At 44.1% G+C, this 20,404-nt stretch overlaps 1 protein-coding gene across 2 annotated transcripts in view; it reads left to right on the top strand.

The window, feature by feature from the left end:
- LOC146822679 (molybdenum cofactor sulfurase-like) overlaps nt 1–20,404 on the top strand; it is a 1,712,661-nt gene that overhangs the window by 987,713 nt on the left and 704,544 nt on the right. For both annotated transcript variants that reach the window (XM_085606872.1, XM_085606873.1), the window contains exons 7-8: nt 1,788–1,904; nt 11,589–12,056. In XM_085606872.1, the coding sequence (XP_085462998.1) occupies nt 1,788–1,904; nt 11,589–12,056 (585 nt within the window). The remainder of the gene's footprint in view (nt 1–1,787; nt 1,905–11,588; nt 12,057–20,404) is intronic.

The following is a 20,404-nucleotide window of genomic DNA, read 5'->3' on the forward strand; positions in this document are numbered from 1 at the left end:
CTGCTTCGGCTGCTTGGCATCCGGCTTCCCCATTATACTTTGGGGGACACGGTGGGGGCTCCGGGGGGGGCTCCGAAGAGTCGACTGAGTATCGGGTCCGTGCCGAGGTCCGCAGGTCCTGCAGATCCCCGAGCCACGTCCACCTCGGGCCGCCACCGCAGTCCCTGCTGTGGGTATAGACCGCCCCGAAATGGTCAGGCTCACCAGGTCACCAGCGCGCCCTGTCCACTGGCGTGTGTTGGCGCCGCCTCACTAGGCATGTACACGGTGGTCCTGCAGCATCAGGGCACCATCCATGGTCACGTTTCTCCGGCCCCCCGCTGCAGAGCGCCTCACCTCCACCTCCTCACTCAGTCCGACACTCCCCAGGAGGGCTACAAGTGTGAATGTGCCACCATGCGCCACCTATATTCAGGAAGGATCCGGCTTCCACCTCAGGGGCTCAGCATACCCCGCTCCCCGTGCTGGTCGGAGAGTCAGCCGGATCAGCAGGCCAGGGCGCCCTCCCACGTTCCAGGCCTCGACTGCCTGCAATGCTCTCTGCCACTTTTCTCCTCCTCCGATTCAAGTTGGCCAGTTCTCAGCCTGCCAGGGGTCCCGCCGTACCACTCCGGCAGCTCGCGGCGGCCCTGTCCCGCCCCTGTTGTGTCTTGCGGCGGCGCCGCCGCGCCCGCCAGAGCCTCGGCCCACGACCGGGGACTCGCGTTGGTTGTGCGGCCGCCCAGCGCGACGTGCGCAGGCCGCCGATGCGACGAGGGCCACAGGGTCAGAACGCTGCCACCGAATGCGGCCGCGAAAACTGTCGCCGGGTCCTCAGCACTCAGGCAGTTCCCGCCGCCCCTCTGCAACACAGGGAAGGAAGCAGCAGTCGGATGGGTGAACGGATTGTGGGTTCGGCCGGCAGAGCCCCGTTACACGGCGGCCATCTTGCGGCTTGGCTCGGCCACGCCCCCCCAATCGAGCAAGAGGTTGACCTGCCAAACACAAGAGAAGATGGGGTCCTTGGTGGGATCGTCGTGGTTGCAACGCCGAGTGACATATATAGCGCAATAGTGGTCTGAAACTGAGTAATTCTGCTAAACCTACAATAAACTGTACTCTCAATTAATGTAGCGCCTTATGTGATTGAAGTAGTGTTCATTGTTATGATTTGCATTTATGAAGCGAAAAAAACCCAATAACATTGATAATAAAAAACTTGTTATAAACAAATGTGTTCAATTTCTCGAACGAGTGCGGAAATGGGCACACATGCAATATATGCCCAGTGCTTAATTTGAGCCGGAGCTTTCCGGTGCTGAGCACCGGCACTTAATTGTTTTCCGGTGCTCGGCACCGGCACCTAATTGTCAACACCACACTTAGGGCAGTCTGCCACAAGGTGTAATTTAGAGAGGAGCAGTATATCAGATGTTTAGAGAAACAATATACATTAAAAAATTACTAATACCTGCCTCCCCCAGCCATTCCTTTACCTTTGGGGACCTGGAATAATCTTTACTGTCGCATTTACATGCAAGAGAGATGGTTAGTAGTTGTTTTGGCAGCAATGATAAGGGCGATGGGTGGTGCAAGCTGCATTGCCCTCCTGGTCAGAGCCCTGGCACTTAATATTTTACAAATTAAGCACTGTATATGCCAATTTTAGCACTAATGTATTGAGAGCTGAATTTTATTGAGCGCACCTTTTGAAATGTTGAATACACAGTCTATTAAAAAAAACTACAGCCTGCAACAGCCGTGCACTCTTGATGGCGGGTCTCATTATTTTGTAATTCTCTTCCCAGGTTGACAAGCTGGCTAGTCTCAATCGTGTTCACGTTCGTACCGGCTGCTTCTGCAACACCGGGGCCTGCCAGCTTCATCTGGGAATTAGCAACGAGGACGTGAAAAAGAACTTAAAAGTCAGTATCAACCAAAAGTGCAGTTCGTTATATTATTAGTATTTGTATATTACCTTTTTTTTTACCGCTTGCAGAAACCAGAGCGCTTTATGGACGTAACTGTGTAAAGAATAATCGTAGGCGCTTTATACATTCTGGGAAGTTTTGCTAGATTAATGCAATATATTTAGTATGTCTCTGTTATTCACCTTTCTTTTGACTGCAGGTCCTATGCTTTCACCCATCAATTAATTCCTCTTGAGTCACTAACTGGATCTGTCTGTCTGTTAGTATACCAGTCTCTTCATCTTCCAAAAGATCATATCACGTTTATCAGTCTGGCATTTCTCTCTTGCTCTAGTCTCTCTCTCTCGCTCTCTCTCATTGCCTTCCCACTCTCTATCAAGGCAGCTTCATCCTCTCCTCCTGTCTCCATTTCTTGTAGTTCTCTTTATTCTGTCTTTCTCTTCTTCTCCTACACTCTCCATTACTTTCACACTCTCTCATGCAATCATACAATCACTATCAAATCTCCAACTATCTTATAATTTCTCCTGTTTTGCTTCATGAGATCGTCCTATCAACGAAAATAAGTACTTTGTCCCATGATTCCGCATGTCCCATGTTTTCTTATGCCCGTGCATAAGTAGCCCACCCACTTAATGATTTGTCTTTCTGCTCTGACACCTATAGCACTGTGTTATCTCATTATACCTTCAGGACTAGAAGTCCCAGAATGCAGTGTAAATAAATAACCTTGACTGGATAAACTGTTCCTGCATAGGAAACGTGATAGTGGTACTGTTCCTTTGTGAACACTGCAATGCTTCTTTGCATTGTGGGTAGTGTTAGTAGATTGGCTTTCACTGCTGGACTATCATTTGCAATCTAGCATAATCCTTTCAAAAGGGGACTATCCAGAAAAGCATTTTGGGGTACGTAAAGTAGTGCTCCTGTAATACTCGTTCACAGACCCTTAATTGTCTTTGTGAGTTAACCCCAACACTTCTAAAATGGGAATATTAGGCTTTTCTATTTGTACCAACAGTATATGAAAGTACTCCTGTGTCCTCTCCATACCTATTATACTAATAAAAAGTTGGATGTTATGGGGTCGATTTAACAAATAAAAATAACAGTATGTAAAAGAGTAATTCTTCAGTACCGCTGACAGCACTCCTCCTTTTGTGAATTGGCACCAAAGATATTTCACACTTAAATAAGATTGCACATATCACATCATCTCCGAGGGTCAACCCCATCTCGGTGGAATGTTGATCTCCTAAATGTAAATTTTCTCCCAAGGAAATTCCACAAGTGTTGCAGAAAGTTTGTGCTCACTCTGGTGGGTTTGTGGCCATTGGAAGGAGGGTTCATCTGCTAACGTTGGTGAACAGCCAGCACCTGTTTTGTAGGCACTTTAATAAACACACAGTGGTTCTCTACTCACTTTTAACTGTGCTCGTATCTGAAAACATTTCTGCAAGTGTTCTGATCTATGGTTCATCCAGTTTCGGAAGCTATCATTAGTGAAACTGTTGCAGTGACAACGGGCAGGGCCGGACTGAGAACAACAACCAGCCCTGGCAGATTGCTACTCGACTGGCCCTGGGAGTGCAGGTTTTTCTAGCAAGAAACACTGCTCCCACTTTTGTTACAGGGGGCCAATATTGCTGCAAAACTGGCCTCCATGGGCGTAAAATGGGCCCCCACCACTCCGGCCCACTGGGGAAATGCCTGGTGCCTGCTACGGCCAGTCCGGCCCTGACAATGGGGTCCAGGAGTGTGAGAGGTCCACTGCAACCCAAATAACGCTGTCTTTTATTATAGAAAAAGAAGCCTACGGGACAATTTTCCTTGCTTGCATTAGGGTCCTTGGCACCCATGTCACAAGCAGTCTTCATCACGACGATATATATCAAAGTTTGGTATCAATGTTTCAGTCACATATGCATAAAAATCACATCTCATCCTCAGATAATTTACCTGACTTTTTGTCTATGTTTGAAGAATACCTCAAAACATTATTCTAACAATAGCTATTACATTCGATTGGCAATTGCAAACGGTATTTGTATACAGGAGGATAAAATTCACCTGTAATTTGACTCCATTCCAAATGATAAATTGTGAGAAATTTACAAATTGCATGTTCATTTTGATTAATGATTTCTGAAGCATTTTTTTTTAATTGCCCTATTTAGGCATTGCTATATCTCCTGGGCAAATCATCCTAAGAGTCTGCTAAAGTTGTGCCATGCAATAAAAAAGCATTTATCCCGTGGCAACAAAGAAAAAGATGACTGTAGGAAGATGGGGTATTATGTGGTGATGTTGGTTAGACTTCCCCATGCAATACTATACCATACTCCAAAGATGGTCCTTGGATTCGCACTGATAAATCCTTAGCTCATTCCTGGTACAGTGATAAAGTGCAGTCAGGCTTTACTAGAGGAACATGTGTTAAGCATTTCAGAGTACCATAAGTAATTGTCTCAACTCAATAGAAGTCCTACACCAATTCATAAACATAAGTGTATTTTTAGCTTAATTAAGACAACACATTGAACAAAATGGCATACATAAAACCGGAGTTATGGATTTTAGAAGCAATTCAGTAATGCAGAACTTTTGCATTGTGGTCAATGGTAAAAAGTGGTAGTGACAATTGGTCACTTGCAGGTCAAGTTGCGTGGAACCCACTGGGGTAAAGGAGATGCAGGTCCCAGGACTAGGCCACGACAACGAGTTCAATTTTACCTGGCCCGTAAAGTCCAGGTACAGAGTTGTCCTGGCTATCTTTGGTGCTGAACAGGAGCCTTGGGTGCTGGTTTTAGCATGTAGGCAGTGCTGGGAGGAAAACAGATGCAAAATCTTGACAATGGGGCCACTGAAGGGGTCGTTTGAAGGTGTTGTGGGGTCCCCTCTTGATGCAGCGTTGAGTGCAGGGATCAGTTGCCTTACTGGTGACCAACAAGCCTTGGCAGAGGTAAGCTCAGCAGGGAACTACTTCTTCGACGTCCGGAGGTCCAGGGAAATAGGGTAGCCACCTGTACCTTTGTGGAAGGCAGGATTATGTTTCCCTCAGTGCACTGAGCCATCTGCTTTGGGGCGATCCCTTGGTGTGCCTAATGGCCAGCGATTCATTGGATCTACAGCACTGATTTGTCCGCAGGTAGAATGAGACTAGTGCCACTAGTCCAAGGGAGTCTGAGGTTGCTTTTGGCTTACACAGGGATCCCTCTGTCTTGGGAAACCAGCCTTTAGCCTAGGACAAGTGTCGTTCATGCAGTTCCAGGAGTGTTGCCACAGGTGAAGAGTTTCCTTTTTTGATCTGCCAAATCCTGTTGTCTTTACACCTCTGGAAGACAGCCCTGAAGCATATCAGAGGCAGTGAAGCCCTTTGAATCTCACCCCCTTTATGTGCCACTTCATCAGCCTTTCTGAGAGGGAGGAGGTGGGCAACATCAAAGAGCCACCTCTGTGCATGCCACCTAATCCTCAACATCAGATTTGTGTCAGTGGGGATGAGTCATGTCGTTTGACACCAAACTCGACATGTTTAGGTGGAAACATAATGGGACTAGCACACATTTGCCTGGGTACAACCCATGTTATCCCATGGACCTCCTCTCACTTATAGTGCACTTTAATGGTAAAGGAGGCCTTCCTTAGGAGTGACTTACATATATTAAAAGCAGTGCATTAACTACGCCACACATGGTGAGGGCAAAGTCAAAATAAAGCAGCTTACACTGTGCATGCCATCAGCAATGGCAGGCCTGCTATTAGTAGTTTGCTTGGGTCACTAAGGGTGGCACAACCAGTGCTGCAAGCCCTGGGGACTCCTTTACCACCCATGTCCTGAGTACCACTGGTACCATATAACTAGGGACTCATAAGGGAGGTAAAGTCCTTGTGAATTGCAGATGCTAATTTGCACATAGCAGTTTTAGGGTAAGAGCACTGGTGCCGGGGCCTGGTTAGCAGGCTTCAGTGCACTGTCAGAGTTGAAAACCAGCATCTAGTAGTCCAGGGGCTGTATTACAAAAAGTGCCCCGAGGCGCAATGGGCCATTGTGCCTGCTTTGCGCAACCACGGGCACCTTGTTATTATAGCAGGGGGTACAGCCTCAGGGGGCATTCCCTCAGTTGCATAGGGGTGTGCCCTATGCAAATGAGGTAATTCCTTTGCCTCTGCACCTGTGCCACATTACAGACCTGGGCGCAGAGGCAAAGAAGCTCCCAGGGGCCGCACTCACAGTATGCCACATTCTAGGTGGTGCACTGTCAGTGCACCCCCTGAGAGCAGCCCTCTCTAAGGAGAAAGGAGGTACTATGGACCCCCCAGATATCCCCTTGCAGACGGGTGCAGTCAGTGATTGCACCTGCCTGCAATGGGATCTCGAATCCCCTTCAAAAGTGCCGGCGGGTTGCCGCCTGCAGTGTGAAAACACGGAGCTGCTGCCAGCAGCTGCTCCATGTTTTCACATGATTGCACTGCCCCAGGGCAGCGCGAGTTTGTGGCTGCCCTGGGGGTTGCACATACATCGTAATAGGGCACAATGTCATTGTTTGCACTTTGCGCACCTTTTAACCCCTTCACTGCTAGGCCTTTTCCCCCCTGTGCTAAGCCTTTTTTTGGCTATTTGGGGTAGTTCGCGCTTAGGCCCCTGTAACATTTTGACCACATAAGGTATCCACGCCAAATTTGGGTCCTTTTCTTCCAACATCATGGGGATTCTAAAGGTACCCAGGGTTTGTGGACTCCCCTGATGGGGACACAGAAATTAGCCAAAATACAGCTAGTTTTTATGGGGGGTGGAAAAATGGGAAAAAACTGCTGCAAATGAAAGCGTATGGTTTCATCCCTGCAAATGGTATCAACAAAGGGTTTGTGGGGCTGAAATCACCATTTTCCCAGCATTCACGGACTGACAGACCTTTGTCAGAAAACCAGCATTTTTTACACAGTTTTGGCATTTTACTGTGACATAGCCTATTTTTGCTATTTGTTTTCTTTCAACCTTCTTTCAGTTAATGGTAGAAATGGGTATCAAAGCAAAAATAAATCCCGGGAAGCTATATATTTTTAAAAAGTAGATACATTTCTGAATTCAGCAAGGGGTCATTTGTATAGATCCTTCAAGGTTTCTTTATAGAAACTAACAGTTGAAAATAGGAAAATTTGAAAATATGTTGAAAAAAACAGCCATTTGTGCCAGCGTTTACACCTGTAACTTCTTCTAATTATGACAGATGTTTGAAAGCAATATACTGTTACATCCGCTGGACCTTTCTGGTTGTGGGGATATATAATACTTGTAGGTTCACCAAGACTCCGACAAACCCAGTGCCTATAACTGAGCAGCATCTTACAATGGTTTTTTAATATGTACCGGGTATATAGCAATTAATTTAGGAAAATATATACAATGAAAAATCGGGATGAAAGACACCTATGTATTTCTGAAATTGGAACAAAATATAGAGTTTAGAAACAGTAGCTATTTGCACATTTCCTAAATTGTGAGTACCCATACTAGCATTAGAATTATACGACATTTTTCAAAGTGAATTCTTTTTTTCACATTATCTTTCATTTGGAAGGCTGAAATGCATCAAAAGTCAATAGGTAATAACAGTTGCTCTAAAATTCTGTATTACCCTAAGTCTCCCGATAAAAATGGTACCTCACTTGTGTGGGTAGGCCTAGCGCCCAACACAGGAAACAGCCCAAAACGCAACGTGGACACACTTTATTTTTACAGTGAAAACTGACCCTTTCTTTGCAAAGTGCCTTGCTGTAGATTTTGAACCCAAGGGAAACCTGGAAAACCTATACATTTTTGAAAACTAGGGGAATCCAGGATAGGGGGACTTGTCTGGCGCCACCAGATTCTGTTACCCAGAATCACTTGCATACCTCAAACTTTGTAAAAAAAAAAAAAAAAATTCCCCACATTTCTGTGGTGGAAAGTTCTGGAATCTGCGTGGATCCACAAAATTCCACCCACCCCGCATTTCCCAAAATCTTCCAAGTAAAAGGATACTTCACTTGTGTGGGTAGGTTTAGTGGCCACGACAGGAAATGGCCCAAAAGGCAATGTGGACACACTTTATTTTCACAGTGAAAATTGACCCTTTTTTTGCAAAGTGTCTAGCTGTAGATTTTGAACCCTAGCCCTGCCGGCATCTAGGGAAACCTAGCAAACCTATACACTTTTTTAAAGTAGTCACCCAGGGGAATCCAGGCTAGGGTGACCTGTCTGGCTCTCACCAGGTTCTGTTACCCAGAATCCATTGCAAACCTCAAACTTTGTCACAAAAAAAAACAAATTTTCCTCACATTTCTGTGGTGAAAAATTCTGGAATCTGTGTGGATCCACAAAATTCCACCCACCTCTCATTCCTCAAAGTCTTCTGAGAAAAATTATACCTCACTTGTGTGGGTAGGCCTACTTGCCATGACAGGAAACGGCCCCAAATGCAATGTGGACATACCACATTTTCACAGTGAAAACTGACCTTTTTTTTGCAAAGTGCCTAGCTGTAGATTTTGAACCCCAGCTCTGCTGGCACCTAGGGAAATCTAGCACACCTATACATTTTTTTAAAGTAGTCACCCAGGGGAATCCAGGATGGGGTGACCTGTCTGGCTCCCACCAGGTTCTGTTACCCAGAATCCCTTGCAAACCTCAAACTTTGTAAAAAATAAAAATAAAATTTACCTCACATTTCTGTGATGGAAAAGTTCTGGAATCTGCGTGGGTCCACCGACCACGCATTCACCGAAGTCTTCCGAGAAAAATGATACCTCACGTGTGTGGGTAGGCCTATTGGCCGTGACAGGAAACGGCCCAAAATGCAACATGGACACACCACATTTTTACAGTCAAAACGGACCCTTTTGTTGCCAAGTACCTAGCTGTAGATTTTTAACACTAGCTCTGCGGGCACCTAGGTAAACCTTGCAAACCTATACATTTTTAAAAACTAGACATCCAGGGGAATCCAGAATGGGGTAACTTGTCTGGCTCTCAGCAGGTTCTGTTACCCAGAATCCCTTGCAAACCTCAAACTTTATTTTAAAAAAAACACACATTTTCCTCACATTTCTGTGGTGGAAAGTTTTGTACTAGGGCCCAAAATCCACAGGTAGTCACATTGCTAAAAACAAGTCTATGCATAGTCGGCTTTCTGCCACCCTGGGGGGATATTGGGGGGGGTTGCCCCGATATGCCCCCAAGGAGGGCAGAAAGACTATGGCTATTTTTTTGGTGGGTGGGGGCATTGGTATGCCCATTATGGGCAACCTCCACCATCATGCATAAAAAAACCAGCTTAATCACTTGTGCCTAGTGGGCTTTCTGCCCCCCGGGGGCACATCAGGGGCCACTGCCCCATCTGCACCCCCGGGGGGGCATAAAGACTGTGTCATTTTTTGGGGGGAGGTGGACATTGGCATGCCCATTCTGGGCTAATCTCTCCCCTGAATTAAAAAAAGATATATTTTCTGATACCTAGTGGGCTGTGGTAATTTTTTTGGGAGTGGGGGCATTGGCATGCCCGTTCTGGGCAGTCCCCTCCCCTACATCATAGCAAAAATCATTGGTGCCTAGTGGGCTTTCTGCCCCCCAGGGGGCAGATCAGGGGCTACTGCCCCCATCTGCCCTGGGGGGGGGGCAGAAAGACTGTTGCATTTTATTGGGGGGGCATTGGCATGCCCATCTTGGGCAGCCCCCACCACTAAATCAAATATCACAAAAAATCCCTTGCTTCTAATGGGCTTTCAGTCCCCCCCAAGGGGGTAAGATTGGGAGCTACTGCCCCATCTGCCCCCCGGGGGGGGCAGAAAGACTGGAATTTCTGTGGGGGGTGGGGATATTGCCATGCCCATTTTGTGCAGCCCACACCCCTACATGAATACAAAAACAAAAGATCCCTGGTTTCTAGTGGGCTTTCTGCCCCCGTGGGGGGGGGGGGGGCAGAAAGACTGGAATTTTTGCTTGGGTGGTGGAATTGGTATGCCCGTTTTGGGCAGCCCCCACCCCTAATTCAAATTGGCAATAAAAATCCCTGGCGTCTAGTGGGCTTTTTGCCCTTTCGGGGGGGGACAGAAAGACTGTAATTCTTGCGGGGGGTGGGGTCATTGGCATGCCCATTTTAGGCAGCCCCCACTGCTAATTCAAATTTGGAAAAAAAAATCCCCCGCGTCTAGTGGGCTTCTGACCCTCCGGGGGACAGAAATACTGTAATTTTTGCAGGGGGGCATTGGCATGCCCATTTTGGGCAGCCCCCACCCTGATTCAAATTGGCAAAAATAAACCCTGGTTTCTAGTTGGCCCTTGGCCTCCCGGGGGGGAAGATTGGGGCTACTACCCCATCTGCCCCACAGGGGGGGAAGAAAGACTGAATTTAGTCAATTTTTTGGGGGGGTGCAAAGGCCCTTGCCAAAGGGACCGCTCCCCCCTCCCTGGTGTCTAGTGGGTGGATCCCTGCTTGGGGATCGCCCTACTGGGGCGATCCCCAAGCAGGGATCCACTGGGGAGGGGTACCATTGGAAAGGGGAGATTCTCCTCTTTCCAACGATACCTCTCCCATCTCTCTACGTGCTCACAGCCTGAGATAGCCCCTTGAGCACATAGAAAGTGAAACTGAAATGAGCCTAAAGGCTCATTTCAGTTTCTATGAAATGACAACAGCGTGAAGTGTGCGTTCATCGTCGTTTCACAGAAATCAGGGGGGTGGGCCTCGGGAGCTGGGGACGCTCTTCCCCAGCTCCCGAGGCTTTTGGGGAGAAAAATAAATCCCTCTGGTGCCTGCACCAGAGGGATTTTGGGTGCCATGTGCCAGGACGGCCGGGAGCAGTCCTGCGCACACGAGCACTGTGGCGCACGACGGCTCCCGGCCGTCGTGCGCACGCAAAGGGTTAAAAGGTTCGCCCGGCACAAGCAATGACAATGTGTAATATTGCCCCAGGTGGGGGTAAAAAGTGGGGGGACATCTGCAAAAAGTTAATTTTTATTACAATAGCTGCAAAGCTATCTAATTAACCACTAATGCAGACCATACACAAACAGCAGAGACAAGCAGCGGAAATTGCATTGCCAGTTGCTAACTGTGGCCGCCAGTCACAATTAGTGAATGAAAACGTGAATAAACCTGACTGTTTTATTGCTAAAGTTAGCATGTCTCAGTCTCCCACAAGTCCTAGAGCCTTCTGGACAATATAAAGAGCCAGAAATCCAGAAACCCCACAACAAGCACATACACCAAAGAGGTTTACCTGTACCTAGGTCTAGACTCCGGACTTCCATTGCTTTCTACCCCGGACCTGCTCCTTTGTTGGTGCAGTTCATGAAAGATTTCAAAAGCCAACTCAGTCTTCTTTCCATCCTAGACTACATCCCTTCCATTAATGCCTCCCTTCACTATGATGCTATGTTTCTGATCCCTTCTGTATATGAACAAGCTTACTATTCTCAGTTTAGATTGCAAATGTACATTTACATTGTTATATAATCACGCGTTGTCTTTCTAACCTGTTTATATGCACCATGCTCCGCTGCTCTATGAGGCTAGGTTAGCATATTATAAGTACCTTTAATACAAAGATGTCAATGCAACAATTAGAGGATCAGAACTCAAGAAAGAAGCACATTAATGACTAGTAACTTACTCTAATTTTCTCCTCTCCTCACAGGCTGGCCACGTCTGTGGAGATGACGTGGATGTGATTGATGGACGTCCTACTGGGTCTATCAGAATATCATTTGGATACATGTCCACTTTCGAAGACGCGCAGACCTTTCTCAAATTCATCATAGACACATTTGTTAAGTGTCCCTCTCAGTTAGACATGCATGCTGCCTATTCAAGAACTCCAGAGAAGGTTATAACAGACTCAATGCAATCTCAACCTCCTGATGAAGCACACACTGACACCTTAAAAATAACAAAGGTGAAGCACGAGTCTATTTCTTCAAAGAATGGTCTCTGTAACAATGCACTCAACGATAGGAAGAACTACAACCAGCAACTTGAACCTAGTAGATCTGAAAAAAACAGCCACAATGTGTCTGATGTATTGGGAACAGCAAAAAAAGATGAAGATCCCATCACTCTCACTCACATTTATCTCTATCCTATCAAATCTTGTGCCACATTAGAGGTAAGACTTTGATAGATTTTTGTATTGTCCTTTAAATTTATATATAGTTGGTATTTCTTAAGTATAATCGGAGCTCTTCAAAGAAAGTTTTATTGTTAGACTGAAGCAGAATACATTTTAACATTCAGGTATTTTAGAAGTTAGGACCTGATTTAGAGTTTGACAAATTGTTACTCAGTCACAAATATGACAGATATCCAGCCCATCTTAATAGAAGTCTATTATATCTTAATATCCTTGTAGTAAGACGGACAGGATGTCCGCCCCATTTGTGATGGTGCATTTGTACACCAAACTCTGAATCAGACCCATAATATGAATGTCTTGCACATCACTTGCAAGACATTTTCTCTGAAAACCAAACATATATTTATTAATGAATGTACCCATGCTGATGCATGCATTTGGTTAATGTTGAGAAATTGGGTGGTTTGTTGAGTGGGATGCGAGTCCTTTTCAAGCAATAGCCACAATCCTTGTCAAGGTGACATCACAAGTCACTAAATTACCCCTCTGGCAGCTTGGCTCAAAAGGAGTGAGGTTTAACTTAGAGGCAATGTGTAAAGTATTTATGCAGTACTTTAACAGTTATAAAGTGAAAATACAACACAAGAAAAACCCCACACTAGATTGGAAAAATAAAGTAAAATGTAAATAATTATTTGACATCAAAATGGCAAAAATCCAATCAGTATAACTGGAGTTTTTAATGATTTTAGTGCAATTTAACGTGAAGTGTAAAAGATTCAAGCACCATTGCGGCCACCTAGTGGCACAAGACTGGGGAAAGTTCTAAAGTTATGGCTGACCTCAAAGGAGAGTGGTTCGGATAAAAGCAATGGATTTGGCCTAGTCTCAGCTTACCTTCGGACTTAGAAGAAATTTCAAAGAAAAATGTCTGAAAAAGTAAAGTTCAGCAGGGCAAGGCAGCTGGCGATGTCCGAAGAGGAGACGTAGTCGTTTGGGAGCCACTGGACGAACAGTGCATATCTGCACAAGTGTTGCATAAAGAGCAGCACAATTTTACAGGTTTATCTGTGAGACCACACTGCTTTCTGTTCAGAGGTAGGTTTAAACCAAGAACGTTAGTTTTCAGTCCTGCTCTGTAGGCAGGACTCAAAATGGGGAGTAGGGACACAGATCAGGATGGCCAATTTAAAAGGTGGTACTAAGATGTTTCAGTTTCTTAGGTTTTTATGGTGACCTGCAGGTTATATACAGTTTTCTAAAGTAGGTTTCAGACTGGGATTAGAACGTAAAATCTAAAGTCTATGCAGTCTATAGAGATTTCTGCAATCTGTAAATTGACACATTTAACTATTTTACAATGACTGGAACCATTGACTAGTAGATTACATGTAGAACTCTGCAATAGGTACTTTGGTCTTTTTTAGGCTCTTACTACTTTAAAACCTGCTATATACAGTGCCTTGATATGTATTTGCTACTTTTTTGTATAGTTTTTTGCTTCTATGCAGCCCCTTTTTTCTAACTCAGGTTCACTCCTAGTATGCAGTCTTTATTTTCCTCTCTGATCCTTGTTTTTTACCAACTGGTTTCTTTCTCTTTGTGTTCTTCTCACTTTACTTCATTATTTTCTCTTCCACTTTGTAAGTGCATAACCACTGGGTTCTGTATTCTTCAACTTTTTATCGGCTACCCAAATTTGTTTTCTCTGGTTTTATTTCTCGTTGTGTTTTCAATTTTCTCACCTATTTCTCTCAACCTTTTTAGCGCAGATCTTTTCTTGTAGTTTCTTTTAACATACTGTTTTCTTCTTCCCGGCTATTGCGTTCTCTTTCTATTTCCTTAATTTCTTGCCATTTTTTGCTCTGTATCTTTTTTTTATCTGCAAATAAAAAACAAACATACATTTTCATTTTTGTAATATTTTTGAAAATGTCCTCATAACATCAATTCCATACAATACATACACTTTTAAGGCTAATCTTTCTAATTGACCCAAACATATTACCTAATGAACGTTCTATAAGTGCTGAAAGTACAGTATGATACATTACTCAATTGATGTCTCATGTATCTTAAAGACTTTTTAAAATAATTTTTGCAAGAGAATGCGAATATGGTAGCAATGAGCAAGCCTCTGTATTCTGTCTTACTTATTCTGCCAAGATTGTTAATTGAAGGATGAGCTTGACCTCTGTAATTACAGATCATGCAAAGATCAGTATAGAAAATACAGACTCAGATTCCTTCCACATGTTATGCAATGTTTGTTTTCCAAAATATGTAAAAAAAACTATTTTTGCCAAAGGTAATAAATAGGCAAGAGATGTAAGGGATGAACTTTAGAACTGATATCCTTGGTGTGGTATTTCCCCAGATGATTTGCCTTCACTCCCTTGTTTTTGCTGAGCTCATTTTTGTTGGCATTAGGACTCTGTGCACTTTACCCCTGCTACTCCGTCGTAAACTGCTTGTGACCTCTCCCTACACCTGGTAAGATTGGTATGCACCTATTGGTATATTTACTTTACTTATAAGTTCCTAGTAAATGGTACCACCTGTACCCAGGGCATGTAAGTTAAATGCTATAAGGGGGCTGCGGACTGTAAAACATGTTGTCGGCTTGCCACTGCAAACTGTAGTGCAGTTTTAAACAGCCATTTCGACCTGGCAAAATGAACCTATTGTCATGACTAAACCTTCCTTTTTGATACTTATAAGTCACCCCTAAGGCAGGCCCTAACCATTCATAGGGCAGGGTGCATCCTAAAGTCATTTTGCACTGTAGCAAGGCCATATCAATACTGGGTTACCTTATTACACTCAAGTGATAACTTCAGTTTGGAAACCGATAGAGAAATGCTTCTTCCACTCATCTCATTTGAATGGTTATTTAACATCCTCTTTCATGGTAAGATTGGGGTTTAAGTTACATATTTTGAAAATGCTACTTCCAAAAAGTTGGTATTTTTTGACCTAAACTAAATGTTTCTTGCTGTCAGTGCCTGTGGTCACATAACTGTGACTAGGTGGCTCTCTTTTGATGAATTGTGGACTTCATCCAGACATGGGGAAAAGGGGCCTTGGGTGGAGGGCAGGGTGTTGCTCTCTTGACCAGGATATCCTGGAGGGTTTCAATTAGTCCTTTCTGAGCTTCAAACGGTCGCTATTCCCACCCTGTTCCTGACGTCTATGGGCTGCCTGCCCTGCCACTGACTAATGTAGCTCTCCACTAGGCTTGCATGCCCTTTGATATTCTAGACTGTTTGGCGCCTAACCCAGGAAAGGGGGAAGGTTAAACAAAGGGGGTGTCCCCCACCCACAGCTTAACACTGTGTATAAGAATAGCACCTTCAGAAGCTCCCATCAGAACACTCCTGGACATGTGGAAGATTCAGAAGGAGAACTGCCCTACTATCTGAAGAAGGAAGAATGGATCTGCTTGCCTTGAACCCAGACGCCCCAGAAATTGTGCCAAGGGTCAGTTGACTAACCTCCTGCTTGAGCTATAGGGACTAAGCAAGCTTCCAGAGGCCTCCCTGCAACTGCCTAGCTGACCAGCACCAGCTGGACCTGCCTCAACCTCCCGGAGCTCTGCTGCTGGCCACTGCTGGAGTGGGTCCTGATTCTTAATAGGTGCCCCCTAGGTCCTGGACTCTTGGCTGTCATCAGAGTGTACTCCCCCTGTCTTCAGACGAAGTTAAAGTTGAAAATCTAGAAGTTTGGACTCCTCATGAGCAGTCTCTTTCCATCAACAAAATGACCGTCTGTGATGCCCGCCAAAGCAGAGCTCCCACAACGGCCTGCTCTTAGCGCCAAACAGGAACCACCCTCATAGACCACCAGCATTCACATCTAGTGGCAACTGCTGCTCGTGCTGACAACAACCTCCATGCAGCCCCTGCCAACACGAAGCTCCAGCTGAGGATCCTCAGTTGGACTTGGAAACTGAGATGGTAAACTCCTTAGAGTGCAAACCTGGTCCCTATATCCGATCCGTGCTCCATCACGGTGGGCCTGAATTTGTGACTTTGACCTGGACGAGCGTGACCATATACCGGCCAGTGGCCCTTTTTGTAGCTACTATCACCTAAAACTTTAAAAACTTATAAATCCAGTTGTACTGATAGGATTTTTGTTGTTTTGATGTAATTTTGTTTGTTGAACGTTACTCTGTTTTTCTAAATTGGTTTGGGATTTTCTCAGTTGTAGAGTCACTTTATCACTATTTGAATGCTGCATAAATACTTTACACGTAGCCTCTAAGTTAAGTCAGACTACTTTTGTGCCAAGCTGACAGAAGGTTAAGCACAGGTTTATGTAGTGACTTTTGTGGCTCACCCTGACTAGGATTGTTTATTATTTGAGAAGTAGCTTTCACCCCTCCCAACTAATAACCTAATTTCTTACAATGAAGATATTTAGAAATGACCACCAAATAATTGGCTAGTTGGCTGTAAGACAAACACATGGGACTCAAATTCAGTCTGTGTTCTTTCACATCTGGTATACAAAGAAACATTAAGGTTATATAATCTTTGCTATTCAGATAATGGAATAGCAATTCACCATTACCGCTGTGGTGGGACCACCAACTAGGGACCCCTGGCGGTCCACTCAGAAAACGACGGTCTGACATTAGCAGCCTATGTAGTGTCCTGGCGAACACAGCTTTGGCAGTGTGGCTGACATACCACTGATGTCATAATGAGGCCCTATATGGTGGCCAGGAATAAACCCTGTACAATTTGACACAATTTGGGTTATTGCTTTATAACTGTTATTTATCAAAGCAATGGCTTTATATGACCCAGCTTTTTAACTGAGCCTCATTGGGCTTTTAAAAGGTAATCCGAACACCAACTTAGAATCAGGGATGTAAATAACCCTTTCACCAACATACTTTTAAACAGAGTTGTCAGAGTGGAGGATAGAAGCCTTCCCCATAAGCATTAGCATTAGGTAGTCAAGCAATCACACCTTCTACCTCTGTTTCAGAAATTGGAGAACATATCTGCTCACTTGCACCCTGATGTAACCGAGATATAGAGATTTTAGGAAAGAAGAACCTTTCTTTAAGGAAAATAAGGATGCAGTTCACTTGATAGTTCTATAATGATCTAAGAATATTGGTAAATCGGAATTGATTGAGCTAAAACTCTGTGCTCTTTCAAGTTCTTACTGCACTCTCTCCTTCGGATTTGATAAGCTCCTAATGATTAAAACAATGTTTCCTGGCAGTACAAGCAGTTTCTTATTTAGCAGGCGATTCTTGGAAACTCATAATATTTTTAAGGCTTTCTTAGAGGCCACAAAAGCAATACTCTGTCCTCAAATGGCACCTTTCAAAGAATATCAGGTCTGTGCAATGCCTTTCGGAGTCATGATTTTCTTGCGGAATCCATGGATTTCAATCTTGACTTCTCTTTAGATTTTCTGGGATGGTTAACAATGACTTGTCAAACCTCTAGGCTGGATTTCAGCTGTCACTGACGTAGACAATTGAATGACCAGCAACCCTACAGTATGATTTGACAAAGAGGCCAGCAGAAATTCGGTACGGTATTGAGTCATTCATGTAATCCAAAAGTAATCTATTCATCCCTCCCCCCAGTTCCTCCATTCCTCCACCAAGCCCTCCATTCCTCCTCCGAATCCCTCCATTCCTCCCCCAATCCCCCATTCCTGCCTTTAATCCCTCTTCCTCAACCCACTCTGAAACACCTGCAATATATTCCCAGAGGACATTGGGCTGCTCCTACCAGCAATCAAATGCCCCACAATTGTAAAATTATATGTGCTGGGAGGTGATGGAGTAGGGGCTCAATTTTCCCGAAGGAGAGGAACCCAGGTAAAGAAGCCCCTCCCAGTGAAAGGTAAAGAGATGAAAGCAATTATTTCATAAAATTTCACTAAATTTGTATATTCTCAAACTATTCCAATTTCATTCTGCCAAAGGATCTGGGATCAATCCCAATTATATAATGTATATCGACGGCATTTGCGTACTATAGCAACATGTTTAAGTCTTTAAAGCCTTGAGTCCTGCCAATGACTGTGCAATGGCAGTTTCTCCAAAGATTGTGAAGCCTCCCAGCTGACAGACAATTTTGCTTAGCTCATTCTGCACTTGTTGTGTGAATGGAAATCAGTTTAAATTGGGGAATGCGTTGGTTCAGTTTTCTACCTCGTTTGGGAGTTTCAAATGTCATATCAGAGTAGATTTTACAATAAAAATCATTTTGTAGCAGATAACCCTATTTGCCTGTCATCACTCCATGTCCCTCCCACAGCAACTTTAAAAATGTATACCTACAAGTGTGAAGTAGTTTGCAAAATGTTGAGGTAGAGCTGTTCACATAACAGATGGAAGAAGCATAGCAGAGATTTCCATCTGGATATTAACGCCTAGCATTTGTGAGTGTGTAAAGCAGTACATGAGAACTTCTATCACCCTCTTCAAAAATCCTTTGATGAATTGAACTCTTGGTTGTCAAATAGAGATGTTGCAATGTCTGGGCATGGCAGGTGGAAGTGGGAGTTGCTTGTAAGCAACCTAATAGTCAAAGCAGCACACTACTTTGGTGTAAGAGTGATATCACTTTAGAAGTCTAGAAGTCTAGAAATCTATATCTGACCCAAAGTATGCTCAATACAACACTATCTCAAACGATCAGAGGTGTGATGAAATTAGAAACAACTGTAGGTCTGACCAGAAGAAATAGGTTGCCAAGAAACTATGAGGAATGGGTATTTTTTACATTTGGAGGAGTTGGCTTACTGCTATGATTCCATGAACAGAATGGCACTTCATGTCCAAAAATCATTTCGCGGGAACATAAAGGGCTTACTTCTCTGCCTGGAAATCCAAAGCCCAGTTGAAAACCCCACATGCTTGACTGCTCCCAGGCTAGCGTTATAGTTCTAAGATGAAGTGCAATGCAGGACTAAGGCCAAATTGCATATGGCAAATAAGGTGGCATTCATTGTGTGCAAAGCAAACATGGACAGTATTGCCACCCAGATTAATTACCAGTGGCTCAGATTGATTCAGGCAATCTAACCACCACTTTTTGATTTCCTCAGTGCAGCACTCTAAATGAAATGGGTATGCCTGGATGTGGGTCCCATATTCACTGTGTCATACGAGTCAAACTGCACCCTATTGACAACATCCAAATAGATGGAAACTGGTCTAAGTTTTCTTGTGTTCCTATTAAGAGGGGTTTAGACCTGTCAGTTAGGGCAGGCCTGTTCTTATTAGGCAGGAGCAAGTCTGATTTGTACAATGCTAGCTTCTATCTATTGTGGTATGGTGGACAGAAAATAGACTGAATTGCAGTCCAGAGTAATTACAGTGGCTGAGATTAATTTAAGCAATCCACTCATCACTTTTTTGGTTTCCTACTTAAAAAAGTGCAAGTGCACGTTGAAAGAACAGGAGGGTTCCCATAACTACTTGGAAGAGCACCATGGACATTCCTATCTTAGCAAGGGGAGTAACTCAAAGGCGGCTTCTAACCACCATCCTCAATCACAACTAGTCTTAAAAAGGGTAAATATTGAAACCATTTCTAGTTTCTGTAGCATATATCAAAGAAATAATATGTGCCCTGTGAAAAATTGGGTTTCTGGTTGGCTAGGGTATACACCTAAGCCAGGCAGAACCCACAACTCTGGTCAGGGTAAGAGAGTTACACACCCAAGATAACCCCTGTTCACCCCCTTGGTAGCTTGGCAGGGCAGGTAGGATTTTCCCAGAGGCAATGTGTAAATTGTTTGTGCAACACACACACCAGTGACACACTAGGCACACCACAAAAGAGACTGCACACAAGGGTATTTCAAAAATACCCTTTGTATTATATACACATAACACACATTAGACCATAAAATACTGCAAAACACATTTAGACCACACAACATAGACCACATACCATAAATCACTGCTCCACTAGGCGCTTGTCACAAAGGGGCACATAAAGTCATAAACCACTTAGCATGAAATATACAAATGTACCACAGTCACTTTATAGGCATCACCCCTCATTACATCAGAAAGCAATCATGAATGTTACAATATAACAACATGCTGCAAAAACATAATTCTATCTAGCAAGTAACTTTTTGATAGAACTTTTAATTGACCTGTACCCCAATAAGAGTGTATCTTACCAAAACACAATTAAGTACTAATTTGAAAAACTCCCACACCTTTGGTAAAGCAAATCTATCTTTACATAAGGAAGAGCATATAGCCTCGACAAAAGTGAGCTTGGAAAAGTATCAAACAGTGACGGAGGTGATTATATTGGAGTCCCCTCAGCCTAGGGCAAGGACCAAGCAGATAACTTGAACACAAAAAACACATCATGTTGAAT

Source organism: Triturus cristatus, chromosome 5_2 (assembly GCF_964204655.1).
Source record: "Triturus cristatus chromosome 5_2, aTriCri1.1, whole genome shotgun sequence".
Taxonomy (NCBI): domain Eukaryota; kingdom Metazoa; phylum Chordata; class Amphibia; order Caudata; family Salamandridae; genus Triturus; species Triturus cristatus.